General features: G+C 35.9%; 1 protein-coding gene across 11 annotated transcripts in view; it reads left to right on the top strand.

Moving 5' to 3' along the window:
- ATP13A3 (ATPase 13A3) overlaps positions 1 to 16,701 on the top strand; it is an 80,843-nt gene that overhangs the window by 36,825 nt on the left and 27,317 nt on the right. For all 11 annotated transcript variants that reach the window (XR_009540729.1, XR_009540728.1, XM_060150319.1 and 8 more), the window contains 12 exons: positions 1,532 to 1,593; positions 5,101 to 5,251; positions 7,859 to 7,975; positions 8,585 to 8,602; positions 8,747 to 8,900; positions 8,997 to 9,117; positions 12,698 to 12,822; positions 14,513 to 14,688; positions 15,210 to 15,332; positions 15,411 to 15,490; positions 16,239 to 16,281; positions 16,370 to 16,479. Coding sequence is in view for 9 of the 11 variants with exons in the window: in XM_060150319.1 (XP_060006302.1) it covers positions 1,532 to 1,593; positions 5,101 to 5,251; positions 7,859 to 7,975; positions 8,585 to 8,602; positions 8,747 to 8,900; positions 8,997 to 9,117; positions 12,698 to 12,822; positions 14,513 to 14,688; positions 15,210 to 15,332; positions 15,411 to 15,490; positions 16,239 to 16,281; positions 16,370 to 16,479 (1,280 nt within the window). In the remaining 2 variants the exon portion in view is untranslated. The remainder of the gene's footprint in view (positions 1 to 1,531; positions 1,594 to 5,100; positions 5,252 to 7,858; positions 7,976 to 8,584; positions 8,603 to 8,746; positions 8,901 to 8,996; positions 9,118 to 12,697; positions 12,823 to 14,512; positions 14,689 to 15,209; positions 15,333 to 15,410; positions 15,491 to 16,238; positions 16,282 to 16,369; positions 16,480 to 16,701) is intronic.

Raw genomic sequence — 16,701 nt, 5'->3', positions numbered from 1 at the left:
TTTAGATTAATGGTTTCTGTATTCTTTATCATCTAATTTGCACACGTTTTAAAAGAAATGTTCTTCTCATTTTTCTCTTTTAACTTATTTGGCACATGCATCATTTTTGTATTATTTCTTCTCATTATTTTTTCAATTTTTAATACTTTGGATATTGCTTATTTGCCCAGATCTACCATTCATATCCAGAATTATGCCTTATAGTAGTAGTAGTAAAATTTATCTGCTCTTCCACCTTTTTAACAGAATAGGCTCTATACAGATATAGTTACTGGAATGTTATTGCTGTAAAGTATATACATTTAGTGTTTGCTCTATGATTTCATTGAATGTGTTACAAAATTATGAAAGACACTGATTATATGATTTTATGTGAAAATGACAAATTTTGTACCTGTGTGAAATATACCTTGCCTCTTACAAAGGGTTCTTCTTTCCTCACCTGAAATTAGTTTTCCTAAAAGTTTAGAGAATTAAACCTTGGTCAGAAAACTTTCCATCTGTCTCTTCTGGGTGACTAACATGATAAGAATTTGATTTTTGTGCATCTTCATTATTAAAGAAAAAAATATGAGATGTATTTTATTAAGAGGAAAAAAAAGTCATATCCCATGACTGTGTTTTATATGAATCTGTTCAGAAAATTTTACTTAAAATTTTGCTTAATCTTTTTTGGAAATGTTTTTAAAATTTTTAAGCAGACACAAAAGTGGAGAAAAAGATGCAAGTATAATAAATCCTCGTTTGCCCATTATCCAACTTAAACAGTTACCAACATTTTGTCAGTCTTATTTCACTATCCCCTCATTTTGAAGGTGGCAGCATCAGATATGTTATTTCATCCATATACTTCGGTATATAGCTCTAGAAGATAATGTTTTAACAGAACTTACCACAGTACCATTATCACTGCTTACTACACTTAACAAAATTAACAGTTCCTTAGTATTACCTAATATCCAATTCATATGCAGGTTGCTCTGCCTTTCTCAAAAATATCTCAAATTTTTACAATTTGTGTTTTCAGCCAGAATCCAAATAAGGATTTCATTAGTTATAATTAATCTGTGACCATTGCTTTTCTTGCCTCTCTTTCCCAGTCATCTTATTGAGGAAACCAGGTTATTTATATCCTGAATTTGCCTAATTGCACCTCTTGATGTCATTTAACTTGTTCCTCTTCCCTTTTTTGGCTCCCTATGCCCTAATCTCCCCATCTTGTGTTGGCATCCTTCATTGATTGATAGGTCGATTGGTGCATTGTTCCACCATTTAATACTATAAGTACATAAGTATACTATTCCACACATATCTCCCCCTACCCCGCCCCACCCACAAAGAGGAACCGCACCATAGGGAGTGTTCTGCACACTTTTCCTCACTTTTTGTCCTGCAAGTTACTCTGTTAGTACATGCACAGAGATCTTACTTATCCCCCTCCCCATCTTATAGCTGTATTGTACTCCATTATGTAGTTGCAGCATAGCTTTTCATGATTTTGTAAATGTGTGCTTTTTTTTTTTTTTTTAAGACTGGAACTCTTACTGAAGATGGTTTAGATCTTTGGGGGATTCAACGAGTGGAAAATACAAGGTAATTATTAGCTAGACTTGATCATTTATTTTAGTTAATTTTAATAAATATTTTAATATATGAAACATTCAAACATATAGAAAGTAATATTATAGCTATGTACCCACCACTAAGATTATACAGTTGACATTTTGCCATATTTGCTTCAGATCTCCTAAAAGATTTAAAACATTACAGATATTGCTAAAGTCTTAACCTATCCCTTTTTCTATCCCTACCACCATTTTGAAGTTGTATTGTTATCTTTGCATGTTTTTATATTTTTACTTCATATATATCTACCCATAAACAAGATCTGTTTATAAATAAATATACACAACTGTTATGTACTGTATGTGTTTTGCTGCTTTTTTGCCTCATAACATTGTTTTCAAGATTCATCCATGTTGATATATATAGATCCAATTTATTAATCTTAACTGTTGTTTAGTATGCTGTTATGTGATTAAACCATAATATTTGTTCTTCAGCTAAGGTACAGTTTAACTTTTTATCCCTTTTTCCTTCCACTTTCACAGTGTCGCAATTAAAATTCTTAGGCATACAACTTCTGTGAGCATGTGGTTGAGTTTCAGTAAACCAGCTTCTTAAAAGTTTCACTGCTGGGTCATACCGCACATGCATGGCCACAGCTCTAGTAGGTACTGTCTACTTGCTCTCTAAGTGATGGTGCTAACCTACACTCTCTCCCTCAGTGGGTAAGAGACCCTGCTGCTCCATATCCTTGCTAAACTTGCCATTGTCAGACTTCTAATTTTCCCAAATGGATAGATATGAAATGGTATTTCATTGTGGCTTTGTTCAGAGTTTCTTTGGAGTTTAAGCGTATTTTCACATTTTTGGAAGGCGGGTCATTTAGCATTCTCTGTATTGTCAGTTTATATCATAATTTTTTTAATGGTGTTGTTTGTCTTTATCTTATTCACTTGGTAGAAGTCCTTTGTATTTTCTGGGTGATCATCTTTTTCAGTACTATACATTAAAAATATTTCACCAGTCTCTGTTTCATCTTTTTACTTTGTTTTTGCTGTCTTTGATGCTTAAAAGTTTTACTACTATAGCTGTGTCTATGCCACTTTTTATTTTTTCTCTCTCAAAAGTCTGTGGGATTTTGGTTTATACAGTCTGAGAGACTATTGTTTGGTTCATGTCATGTCAGAGCTGTCACATCTTCTTGGTAAATAGCGTGTCACATTGTGACCTTACTTATCCCTAGTGATGCATCATGCCTTAAATTCTGTTTCATCTAATATTTGTATAGTTTTACACCAGCTTGCTCTTGCCTGATGTTTGCCTCCTATATCTTTTTTTCTATCTCTTTACTTTTCAGTCTTTACGTTCACATTTATTGCCATCGTGTTCACATTTATTGTGATTTCAGATATATTTGAAATTATTTCTACCATCCCTCACCCCAATTCCCAAACACATTTTCTCATATTTCTCTCATTTTCTCAGAATTTATACATCCTAATCTTTTACTACTTGTCCTTAAGTTATTAATATTCATATTTAGAGTCTAAAGTCCATGGGTGTCTTTATTAGTTTCTAAACCCCCAAAACCCATGCACTGTACACTACTTTTACTTTCATCTCCCTTTTTATATGTATTTGTTGCATAACATTTTATGATTATGATTTTGGTTTTATACAGTCTGCATGCAAGGATTTACCTAGGTTTACGGATACCTTTGCTAACCGTTGCTTCATGTATCCCATTCCTCTGGATTAAATTGCCATCTTCTGTAACCACATTCATTAGTAGTTCTTTGTTTCGTTCTCTCTCGTGAATGATGGTGTAACTGTATAGATTCCTAGGTTGACAGCTGTGTTCCCTCAGCACCTTGGAGGTGTTATTCCATTTCTCCTAACTTCTTCTGTTATTGCTACTGAGAAGTCTTAGTCTTCTTTAGTAATTTTTTTTCTACTTATTTAAAAAAATACTTCTTTATGCTTGATTTCTGCAGTTTTACCATGATCTTTTTCTTTGTGCGGTACTCATTTTGCTTCTAGATTCCAAAGATTCATGCTTTTCCTAAATTCTGGAAAATTTGCAGCCTTTTTCTGTTCCATTATGGCTTTTCCCCCATTCTTTGTTTTCTCTCCATCTGGGAATCCTAACCATACCCTGGACAAGAAATTTCATTTGGTTCTTTCCAAATCTGCCTCTCCCCTTTTCCCCGCCATGGTGTCTTGTTCTTTTTCTAAGTCTGTAATTTTAAAATGCCTTCTTTGCATTCTTTCAGATTGCCATTCTATTATCTCAAGTTTATGGGATTCTAATTCGGTCTTTGTTTTGTCTGTTGAGTCGTGAGAATTGTTTCCTGGTTCATTTTTAAATTATGGACTCATCCTTAGCAGGATTTTTCTGTGAGTCTCCTTTGTGGCTGTGTTGTGGGAGCTCCTCTCTAGAGAGTTTAGACTTTGGCCAAAAGTAGTGTCAGTGGTGCCAGACAAGCTGTAATGTTACTTTCATAACTTGGGGATTTCTAGGCCAGGCAGTAACATACATTCAAGCCCAAATGCCATCCTGAGTAGCGTAATGGTTTAGAGTTTACGTACTGACACCAGACCTCTTGTGTTTGAATCCTTGCTTTGCCACTTATATGCTGTGACTTGGCAAGTCACTTAAGCACTCTGCTTCGGTTTTCTCATCTGTAAAATGGGGATAATAAAACACCTTCCTGTGGTATAAGGATGAGAGGAGTCAAATAAATTTAAAGTTCTTGGAACAGTGCCTAATGCATAGTAAATATGTTATATAGATATTAACTGTTTTCTTGAATTTTGGGTGGGGGAAAAGAGGTAAGCTTATTCTTAGTTATGCCTTTGTCTGTGGGTAAATTTTTTCTAGTATACTCTTTTTCCAAGGGTGTAGCTCTTCCAGAGCACTGGCTGTCTTAGGTGAGAGGGATATTCTCCGTTCCAACTCCCCACTTTGTATGTGGCCACAACTTTGTCTCCTGTTCCCCGTGTGGTTATTAAAACCCAAGGCCTTAAGGGTACTGAGATGGCTCTCCTCCCTCTTCCTTTTCCCCCAGACAGTCACAGCATCTGTTTAAGGTCACACCCCTCTGGTTTTCCTTTCACTGTTCCTGGCACTTGAAATTTTCCTTTTCTTTCTTATGAGCCCAGTTTTGCATTTGAAAGGTAATGGCGTTACACATTCATTTTATGTTTTTACAAGAGAGTTTTTATGTGTTCTAATTTGCCATGTGTCCATAGGCAGGAGTTTTAATTATTGTTTAGTATGTAGCATTTTCTATACTGTTAATGTCTGGTCTAGTTATTCAGAATCTAAGGTAATAGTGTATTTTAGTCATGTATAATAATTTTCATGGAAGAAAATGTTTTTGAATGTCAAAATCTATAGTGAAAATTAATACATGCATAAATGCAAACATTTTATTTCTACTTTTTAAAATAATAAAACCTGAAAAGTCCTGTTAGACTATTGTCTTCAGTCTTGGGATTTATGAATCTAATTCAGTGAATTTTCTATTATAGTTTTCTTTTGCCAGAAGAAAAGGTTTGCAATGAGATGTTGGTAAAGTCTCAGTTTGTCGCTTGTATGGCTACTTGTCATTCACTTACAAAAATTGAAGGAGTGCTTTCTGGCGATCCACTTGATTTGAAGATGTTTGAAGCCATTGGATGGGTAAGTTCAGTGTTTTAAAGTACAATTAATTAACTTTAGGAAAATAGTAAAAATTAACTTGCAAAGAATTGTTTCTTCACATTGTTTTGACAGTGGTCTGTCTTGTACCATAAAAGGAACTATGTAATTTCTTTTTTTTAATTAATTTATTTATTTTTAAAAATTTGTTTATTTTGGCTGCATTGGGTCTTTGTTGCTGCGCATGGGCTTTCTCCAGCTGCGGCGAGCGGGGGCCACTCTTCATTGCGGTGTGCGGGCTTCTCATTGCGGCGGCTTCTCTTGTTGCAGAGCACAGGCTCCAGGCACGTGGGCTTCAGTAGTTGTGGCTCACGGGCTCCACAGTGCAGGCTCAGTAGTTGTGGCTCACAGGCTTAGTTGCTCCATGGCATGTGGGATCTTCCCGGACCAGGGATAGAACCCGTGTCCCCTGCATTGGCAGGCAGATTCCCATCCACTGCGCCACCAGGGAAGCCCTGTAATTTCTAAAGTTACATCGCTGGAGAGATATTTATAATTGTCTAAAAAGTCTGTTTTAGTAAAATTGACTCATTCAAACGACCTTTAATAGAGGATGACCTGCTCAGGGCCCCGCTTCATGTTTACAAGAGAAAGCAGGTATCAGTATCTTGAGGCAGTAGGTCTAAGTCAGTAAGAAGATCTCAGTGACACAGTTCGTTGGGCATAGGGCAGAAGTATAGAGTGGGCATGTGTCTTCAGTGCTCTTTTGTCCCCATCCATGTACTACTTCCTGTGTCCTTACTCTCACACACGCACACACGCCTGCGCAGAGGTTTCTGTCTATTCACTTCTTTCTGTTTGTTTTGTCCTTGATTATTTTAATTTCTGAGTGCTCGCTTGTGTTCTCTGGTTTGTTTTCTCTGTTCTTCTTTTATAGATGTAATAATAGTTTGTTTTTAAAGTTCCTTTCTTGCTTCTGAATTTTTAATTTTCTCTGGGTCAGGTTTTCTTCCCCCGCTTCCTATATTAATCTTCTCCTTTATGCTTTTAGAAAAAATTGAGGTGTCATTGACATCTCCTTCATGCTTTTGGTTTTCATTATGCATCTTGATGGTACTTTTATATTTAAGAATGAGCGTCTGATTTGATAGTTCTGGGTAGCTGCAACAAGGTTTTCATCCTTGTTCATATGTATGTTGGTCTGTTTGCCTGAGAAGTGTCTTCCCTGAATGGGAAGGCTGACTGGGGGAGCCTGTTGTGTACTGAGGGTGGGGCCCCTTCAGCAGGCATTCTTCAGTTTCAGGGGAGCAGAAGTAGTCTTTAGGTTGCTTTCCCCGCCCACTCCCCCAATGCTTGCACATGCAGTACTCTGGAATGCTGCCCCTCATATTAGCAGCCCTTCCTCCTCTCAGGTAGGTAGTTCGTATCTGTAGAGCATGACTCCTGGGTTTTTTGGGGGTTTTGTTTGTTTCTTTTTGCTTTGCTCAGCTATTCTGGCTGATAAGAAATGTTCCCACCTCTCCTGTATGTCCTTTTGTGTTTATTCTGGGCTACTATTTCCTTCATTGCTGTATCCATCAATATGTTTCAGTCTCCTTGCTTTGCTTTCTGTTTACTTTTATAGGGTTGTTTCTTTTTGTGTGTTTTGTTAGTATTTTGAAAGGGAGGGAGATGAGTGAAGAAGTACTCTGCCACTTTCTGAAAGCCCACAGTAAATACTCATTAAATTTAATTCCTTAAAGGAGACCCAGTTCATTTATAAGGAGTAGAACAAAGTACAGCTGATTCATCTCTGATATTCTCTAAAGCCGTTCTCCAACTGAATAGATTTTCAGTAGATTTTTTGTTCTGTATGTGAATCTTTCAAAAAGTGGGTTTAAATAAGTAAGTTTGTATAATAGCATGCTTTTTTGACTCTGAGATGCTTTGATGCTTGATCTTACCACAGAGTATCTATGGAATGTTTTTACATAACTGGGCACTACTATTATTTTATGTGATTAATACCATGTAAGGTGTTAAAATGTTTCTTAAGAACTGTGTAAATTGGACACAGCTCTCTTCCCCTTCATTTTCCCGTTGATGATTCCTTCACTTATAGAGCCAAATTAGTTGTATTGTCATGTGCGTGTATTTAATACAAGTTTTTGATAGAATTTTTCACCAGAAATATTTTAAAATTAAATTTCAAGGAGTTAGGATAGTAGTACTTTAATTAGACATATTCAAGGTGGGGAAACTAAATTCACATCTTTGTTCCTCAGAGTGCTCTTGACCCAGTGGTTCTGCTAACCGTATCTGAGTTCCACATATTTTTGAATCCTCTTCTGTTGGCAGAAAGGAATCCCTGGATGATAGACTGACAATTTTTGGAACTGCAAGGACCTTCTTTATCTTGCAGAAGTAGTCTTTAAACTCAGCTGGTTGTAGGAGCAAAATTAGAGAAGTTTTTCTCTATTTCTTTACTAATCTCTGTCTCCCCTCTGCCATGAGTTGCTAGGACTTTAACTAACTAGCTTTGTTTATATATTGTTTTACTTTTTTTTTTTAACTTAACTGAAGATAGCCGTAATGTTTCATTTTAAAATGGAACCAGTGAATTGAATTTATGAATTTCATGGATCAATACTTTGAATATTTTCCTTTCAGATTCTGGAAGAAGCAACTGAAGAGGAAACAGCACTTCATAATCGAATTATGCCCACTGTGGTTCGTCCCCCAAAACAGCTGCTTCCTGAATCTACACCTGCAGGAAACCAAGAAATGGTGCAGAATTGTTTTAAGCTAGATAATACTGTTGGTGCTCACATTTTGTCCTCATTTTAAAATATTGCTGGAAGATGAAGTCACATGTCCTTTTTCTAACTCTAATAGAGATATGAATATGTTTACTGCATTTATCAGAAACTACACCTGGTGTGTTGCAGGCCTTCTGTGTAAAACATTGAGATTCAGTTCTCAGTACTATTACTTTTTTCCTATATACTGAGTGGCTTAGTGCCTTGTGATTTAGATGCATGGTGGTTAAGACTTTTAAATTGCATCTGTATTCCTGGGACTTAATAAAAATAATATGTGAAAGGCTTTATTTTTAGGGTAATTTTTAAATATGTTCCTATTAGTTTATGTTAGAACTTAATATTTTAATATTTCTAGGATAGCAGAATGTTTTAAAATACTCAAGAATATGCTTTTTTAAGAAATGGGAGGTGGTAAAGAAGCAATCTTAAAACCTGACTTTGAAATACTCCGAATTCCTTACTGTTTTCCAAATAATGTTTTGTGGATGTGTAGTTAAAATTTTTTTAGCTTGAGTGTGTTAATGGACTTAATTTATACTATTACTTTATTCTTTTCGTCTTGTTTTATTTTTAGGAGCTGTTTGAACTTCCAGTAAGTGAAGAATGTTTACTTGTTACCTAAGTATATCTTTTAAAAAAATTTTTTTTAAAATTGAGGTATAGTAGATATACTTGTGTATCTGTTTTAATTCTTAAAAAATAATAAATGGTTTGTGCATCTTTTGAAATTACATAGGCTATTTATGAGATAGGAATTGTTCGCCAGTTCCCATTTTCTTCTGCTTTGCAACGTATGAGTGTGGTTGCGAGGGTGCTAGGGGACAGGAAGATGGACGCCTACGTGAAAGGGGCGCCGGAGGTCATTGCCAGTCTTTGTAAACCTGAAACAGGTAAGGAAGCAGCTAGGCTTTGAGTGAGATTCGGTTATTTGTGTAAGCTTGTAGTCACAATCCTACTAATGACCTTTATTTTCTCCTTCTTAAAAGTTCCTGTTGATTTTGAAAAAGTTTTAGAAAATTACACCAAACAGGGCTTCCGTGTGATTGCTCTTGCACACAGAAAATTGGAGTCAAAACTGACATGGCATAAGGTGCAGAATATTAGCAGGTAAGGTTGGTCAATGGCTTTTCTACAGCTTTTCCAATAAAGCATCACTTATGTTTATAAAAGTCTTGTACAATAATTTATATTCAATTACTATTTATTTATTAAATATTTATTGGATATATGCAAATATGTAACAGTTCAATGTTTGTTTTAGGCAGTTGAGATAAAAGTACAACTCTCTGGAACTACTTTTATTTTTTTAAAGCTACCTTACCTTTAAAATATTTATTTATTTATTTTTTGGCCGTGTTGGGTCTTCGTTGCTGCGCGCGGGCTTTCTCTAGTCGTGGCGAACGGGGGCTACTCTTCGTTGTGGTGTGCAGGCTTCTCATCATGGTGGCTTCTCTTGTTGGGGAGCACAGGCTCTAGGCACACGGGCTCAGTAGTTGTGGCTTGCGGGCTCTAGAGCGCAGGCTCAGTAGTTGTGAGAACGGGCTTTGTTACTCTGTGGCATGTGGGATCTTCCCAGACCAGGGCTTGAACCTGTGTCTCCTGCATTGGCAGGCGGGTTCTTAACCACTGCGCTACCAGGGAAGTCCCTCTGGAACTACTTTTAGTTTATTTGTTAGATATTTATTGAGTGCCTGCTATGTGTCAGGCATGTTTTAGGAACATAATTATGTTTTTGGTAAACATAATTCTACAGAAGTTTATTTTTCCCCAGTGATCTACAGTTACTCCTTGGTATTTGTAGGGGATTGGCTCCAGGACCTGCCTCACGGATTCAACTGTGAATTTTGTAGTACTGTAGTATTTATTGAAAAAATCTGTGTGTAAGTGGACCCACACAGTTCAAACTTGTATTGTTCAAGGGTCACCTGTACTTGCTTTTGCCCAGTAGCTGAAACCAAGTATCATGAGTCACAATAACCACACCCTCCCACCCTCACCCGCAAAGGTCAGATGGCCATTACCAGTGTCACGTTTACTTCCAGTTATGGCTATGGGTTTCACATTCAAGGATTGTCACTTTTACTATAACTGATAACAGACCGACCTTTTGAAGATAACACTTTTGTTTAGGAATATTTCACGGGGTACCTAGCATTTTGTAAGCAGAAAGAAATATTTATTGGCTATCCTGCTAATTCTGCCTATCAAACAGACTTTTCTTCTCACATCCCTGCCCTGCTGCCATTGTCTCTAATTCAGGGACTCAGCTCTTTAGTCCAGTCTTTCCTATATCTAATCTGTGTACCACACTATATCTACAGAGAGCTCTTTAACATTCAAATCTAATACTAGTCTTCTACCTGGAATTCTTATAAATAGCTCCCCATCATCTACTGGCGGAGTTCACAAGCAAGAATATGAATCAGGAAATAAACAACAGAATACATACTTAGTTAAAAAAAAAAAAGTAAATGATTCAAACAGCTAATTATCAGAAAAAGACATGCAAATGGCCACTGAACACATGAAAGTGATAAGACACTTCAGTCTTGGGGAACTACAGAATTAAACCACAGCAAGACATGACTTCTTTCTTAAGGTTTACAGAACTGAAAAGATTGATGATATCAAGTGTTAGAGAAGGCTTGAGAAAATTTTAACAACATACTGCTACTGCACTATTGTAAATAACATGCATAGTACCGATCAAAATCTCAACTTGCTTATACAATTTGACCCAGCAAGTGCAGTTCTAGGAATCCAGCCTAAAGAAATATTTCTATGTGAGCATAAGGTTCAAATTTAAATAGTATAAATAACATGATATGATAGTGGTTAAATCCTGAAGTATTAATACTTCTGTTAATTATTCTAAGCGCATTATGTGAAAAGGGTAGGACAGTGTTTATAGTACAATCCTGTTTTTCTGGATGAGGACTAAAGGAGTGGAGTGGATAGCCAAATAATAACTAAAAGTAAAAACAACTTTAGGAATTCTACCTATTAAAACAGAATACTGGGGGAATTTGGTCTAAGCAGGGACGTTTAAAAAAAAAAAAGACAGCGGCAACCAAATGATCTGATGCATGCATACGTGTGATTGGGAGCCACACGTGTAAAATATCATACCCTAATTCCTACGAAGGGAACATGAAGGGTTGTCTTTCTCTACGGTTTTGCCTTTTACCACCTCTCCTCCCCCACCTTAAAGACTGAGAACTGAGTTGCCTATGGTTCTTGAGCCTGTCTTTCAGGCATCCTTCTGTGCCTTGGACAGGCTGTTCCGTCTGTGCAGAATACCCTACCCTCCCTATCAACCCTTCTCTCTCTCTACTCCCCTTCCTCATCTTTCAACCAGGATCTTCTCTGTGTTTCCATTCTACCTGTAGGAACAGGTTTTGGCATTTCTCTTACAGCTTGAACCTGTATATCTTGAATTGAATATTGTACTGTTCATTAACTAGAGGGCAAGATTTCCATGACCTGTATCATTCCTAGGAGATTTAGGAAACCAGCTGCAGCCAGAAACTAGAACCTCACAGGAAAATGGTTACAGAGCTTTGACCCAGTAGTTTCACATCGGTACAGCTTTGTGCTTTGAAATGCATTTTCAGGCTTCAAGGCTTATTTCTCCTGTTACCACCAGCAGGATAATTCATATTAAGTTTTCTAACTATTCTTTTAATATCTTTACCACTCATCGTATAATTATATAATTTCAAAGATGTTTAGATTTTGTCGCTGTTTACTTAAGCACCCTTATTTTGAATTTTGTGTAGAAAAACCACTTGGTTATTGCAAGTCTGAAATTTTGGCCCCATCTTCAAACCCCATTTTCACTATTGAAAAGAATATTTCTGTGATATAATTTTGATAGCTTTAGATTTTTTAAGAATGCAGCTGTCACTGAACAGACTTCATCTCCATTGTAGTGCTGAAGCACATATTATTTTTGCATAATCCCTTTGCTTGCATGTCTGTTTCCCCACAAAAGGGTCTTGAGAGTAGAGATCATGCCTTTTCATCTTTGACCTCCCAGTGATGAGTGTACTACTTGGTGCACAGTAGATGATCAACTATTTGAAGAAATAGCATCTTGATAACCATTGAATATTAATATTCTAAAGGACCCATCTCTGGATCCTGAGTAGATCTCATTGTTGGACTACTAATAGTTTTTGTATCACGCTTCCAGCATCAAGAATTTGATCAAGAGTTTTATAAAATTCCTCAAAGACTTGATAATGAATCCAGTATAACTATTGAATGTGCCTGTGTACAGTTTTTCTTTTTCTCTTAACATTTAAATTAGAGTATATTCGATGGGGAACGGTAAAAAATAGATATATTTTATGGTCATTCATTTTGTAGGTAGGATACAAGATGAATATTCCTTAGTACTAGAAGTATTTAGTGTCTTAGACAAAGATATACATTTCCTAAGGATCTTTATATGCCCATGTTTCAAGGGTAAAATTTAATTTCAAAATGTACTTCTTGGGAATTGTTTTTTCAGATTTAAGTTCATTGAGATCGAACTCCTAAACTTATACATTTATGGTTTATTCAGCATATAAAATGTTTTAATTTATAATTTTTGGCTATTTTAAATTGCCTTATCAACATAAAATGAACAAATACTTGTTCTCTTGACTAAATCATTATGTTAAAATTTCTTTTTCTGCAGAGATGCCATTGAGAACAACATGGATTTTATGGGATTAATTATAATGCAGAACAAATTAAAGCGAGAAACCCCTGCAGTACTTGAAGATTTGCATAAAGCCAACATTCGCACTGTCATGGTCACAGGTTAGACTTTATAAAAGGACACAGAAAAAAATCGAGTATGACTCTTAGAGTTCAGGTTATCTAATATTGAGGAATGATGAGTTAGTTATAAAAGCATACTTATTACTGTTGATATATAGCTCCATCTAATACCACACTATTATCCTATAACTCGGGTAATTAAATTTATTACATAGTTGCTCCATCTTACGTTGCCCTAGTTCAGCTCTGAATACTTTTCCAAGATAGAGGACAACTTTACAATACACTTTGGAGGTCTAGCAAATCTGTATATAATAAGTATAATACAGTAGTGAAGGGCACACTGTAAATATTTAACTGCTCTTTTTTGTTATCTCTCTTTAATCATATATTTCTTATAGCAGTTGTTTTACTCTGCCTTGTGTTAGTTATTTGTAGATTTGTTTTCTCTATTAGAATATAAGATTCTTGAGGGTTAAGAATATGATTTACTTATTTTGAGACTGTCTGTAATTTTTAGAACTGTGCCACATACACGGAAAATGATTAATAGATATTCGTTATAATTATATTTTTATATATAAGATAGTACATTTATCATTGTGTGTGTGTAACAGTGAAAAGAGCCATTTTTTGGTTTCTTTCTTGACTGCTACATCTAAATGATTCTCCTGGTGTTTATCATACTGTTATGATCAACAGTTTATCATACTGTGGATAATATTAGATAATTCCTTTCTTAGTCGTATGAAATTGTGGCAGCTCTTAACGTGTTTTTTTCTTAGCAAATAATCAGATTTAAGATATTCACTTTATGGCATTTACGTGTACAGTAAGACATATGGAAAAAGCTTGTGTACATTTTTATGTTTTAGACTCTGAGATCCATCTAATACCATACTTATTACCAAATAGCTCAAGTAACCAAGTTTATTAGCATCCCAGCAGTTCTTGGTTCTCATGATCCTGCTTCAGAGCACTTTGTCTCTATCACTGGCCCTTGTTTTCCTGCCCCGGACAGAATATGGCATTGTGTCTCAAGGATCTGTCAGGTCATAGGAAGACACGCTTGGAAATAGTGTGTGGGAATTGAAGGAAGAGACAATTGTGCCCTTCCATTCTGGTAGCAGTGGGCTCCCCAGACCTTTGCCTGCTTCTCCTGTACATCTGCATTTTCCTCTCTTGATCTTGTCTTTACAGTGTCTTTAGTTCTTTCCTTTCGTGACTGAGAAGTTGTCTGTCTTGCTTCTCTTTATATCTTGTAAAGATTGTATTCTTGTTACTTTGCTTATCTTTTTGTTTTGTGTAATCTTACTTTTGTAACTCAGTTTTTTCTGTGATGCTACTCTCATATTCTTGAACAGATTACCAGTCACTCCCAGGTTATTTCAATAATATTTATTGAGCACTGTGCCAGGCGTTGAATGGGTACCACTAGTCCATGACTCAGAAAGATTGAGACTGTATTTGTCTTTAAAAATTGTGGGTGAGAATGTTCTGAATATTTAGTATCTATGTGCTTTTGAATTATTTGAGGCTTCTTTTGATATATATATATATATATCCTGATTTTATTATTTTTAAATTCCAAGAGTAAGGACCATACATTGACTTCATTTTGCCCAGCCCAGTAATGGGGACTGTAGTAGATTCTCAGTAAGTACTTGTTGTTTAATGCATTCATGTTTCTGTTGTAATGTTAATGTATTTTCAATATTTTGAAAATTAGGTGACAACATGTTGACTGCTGTCTCTGTGGCCAGAGACTGTGGAATGATACTACCTCAGGATAAAGTTATTATTGCTGAAGCATTACCTCCAAAGGATGGGAAAGTTGCCAAGATAAATTGGCATTATGCAGACACCCTAACACAGAGTAGTGATTCATCAGCAATTGACTCAGAGGTAATATCAAGTAGAATTTTCTTTTACAAAACTTGCTTGTTTTAATTTATTCTGAAAAAATGTGCACTAAAAACACAACAAAAACTCAACAAAAACAGAAGCCTGGGCCATCTCCTCAGAGACTCTGATTCATTAGGACTGGGGCAGATGTAGGTCTCTCAGTGTTTAAATTTTGATATTTAGCCAAAGTTGAGAAGCACAGTTTTAAAGTATAAGAATCCCAGATACTTATCCTATTTTAAAAGTAGTGGTGAATGATGCAAGTGATCCATAATGTTTAGCTCATGGATCATTTCAAACCGAAGCTGATATTTAGCCTTCCTTAAGTTTTATTTTTTAAATAAACAATATAGACAGATTACCTTAAAACTGAATTTTCTTTTACTTTCAATAAATGTTAAACATTCAGTTGTCTTGTGTAAAACATCAAATGAAAGAATTTAGTTTTGGATCAAATATATTTAAAATAGGATTGTGTTACTTGGTTTGGCTAAATATTGTTCTGAATGTCTTATACACAGGCTATTCCAGTTAAATTGGTCCATGATAACTTAGAGGATCTTCAGGTGACTCGTTATCACTTTGCAATGAATGGAAAATCATTTTCGGTGATACTGGAACATTTTCAAGACCTTGTTCCTAAGGTTAGTGATTTGGGTTATGTATGTGTTCATACAAACACACTGTGAACAGTATTTTAAAGAAATTTATATCTTTTCCAGTTGATGCTACGTGGCACTGTGTTTGCTCGTATGGCACCCGATCAGAAGACACAGTTAGTAGAAGCATTGCAAAATGTAGAGTAAGTATTGGTGGATTTTGTTTTTGTTTTGGTTTTTTTGGGGGCCCTGCTGCGAGACATGCAGGATCTCAGTTCCCTGACCAGGGATCGAACCCGTGCCCCCTGCAGTGGAAGCACAGTGTCCTAACCACTGGATCGCCAGGGAATTCCCTGTTTTTTTAATTTTTTATGAATTGTAGTTTTGTTTTCAAAACAAGAAAAGTAACTAATATTTCATGTATATAAACTTGTCACCTGTAAGATAGGTAAGTGCCTCTTTAAAAGAGGCTCATCTGCTTATTTATTTAGGTAAAGTACAATATCCACCATTCCTTTTCTAGGTGATATCCATGAGGATATCATTCACTCTTGAATGATAGAAGTGATGTTATACTTTTAGTAACTAATTATGTTTCAAGTTTTTACGGGAGAAATCTTTACTGATAGCCTTAAAAGTAAGTGTACTAAAGACTAGGCAGGCCCAATCTTTGCTCTAAACATTAGGAAACTGAGATGCCAAAATGATGAACTAATGGTTGCCCATCTTGTGACAGTACTGGAGCAGTGACCCAGGTCATTTGACTTGCAGACTGGTGCTGTTCGCAAAGCAGCATGCCTGTGGTCATTTGTAATGAAAAAATTCATTAGTCCCACTGGGGGAATCGGGGTCTGTCAGCTCTTCAAAATACTGTGTTGGAGGAAATCTTAAGTTAAAAGTTGTATGTTTTTAGAAATTAATCAAAATCTTAACATAATTTTTGTTTCTTAGTTACTTTGTTGGGATGTGCGGTGATGGGGCAAATGATTGTGGTGTAAGTATAGATTTTGTGATTTGTAGTTCTTTCTGTGGCCTAAATCACATGCACAAAACGCAAGTAATTTTATTCTTCAAACCATTAGGCTCTGAAGAGGGCACATGGAGGCATTTCCTTATCAGAGCTCGAGGCTTCGGTGGCATCTCCCTTTACCTCCAAAACTCCTAGTATTTCCTGTGTGCCAAACCTTATCAGGTAGTATACATTGAAAAACTTCCCATTATCTTTTTGTAGCTTGCTCTAAGAATATAGAAAAAAAAAAGTCATAGAAAGTAATTTGAATTTGTTTTAATGGTATGTTAGTGTATTTGATCTATAACTCTTTAGCAACAGATTGATTGCTACTGCTCATTTTTTCCAGTTCTGCTTTGGCTAAGTTCTTTTGGTAGAAAAGTGCTTTGTTGTAACGGTTGAATG

This window comes from Lagenorhynchus albirostris, chromosome 5, assembly GCF_949774975.1.
Source record: "Lagenorhynchus albirostris chromosome 5, mLagAlb1.1, whole genome shotgun sequence".
Classification (NCBI taxonomy): Eukaryota; Metazoa; Chordata; class Mammalia; order Artiodactyla; family Delphinidae; genus Lagenorhynchus; species Lagenorhynchus albirostris.
Note: the sequence above shows the minus strand (reverse complement) of the source record. Positions and strands in the feature narration are given on the sequence as shown.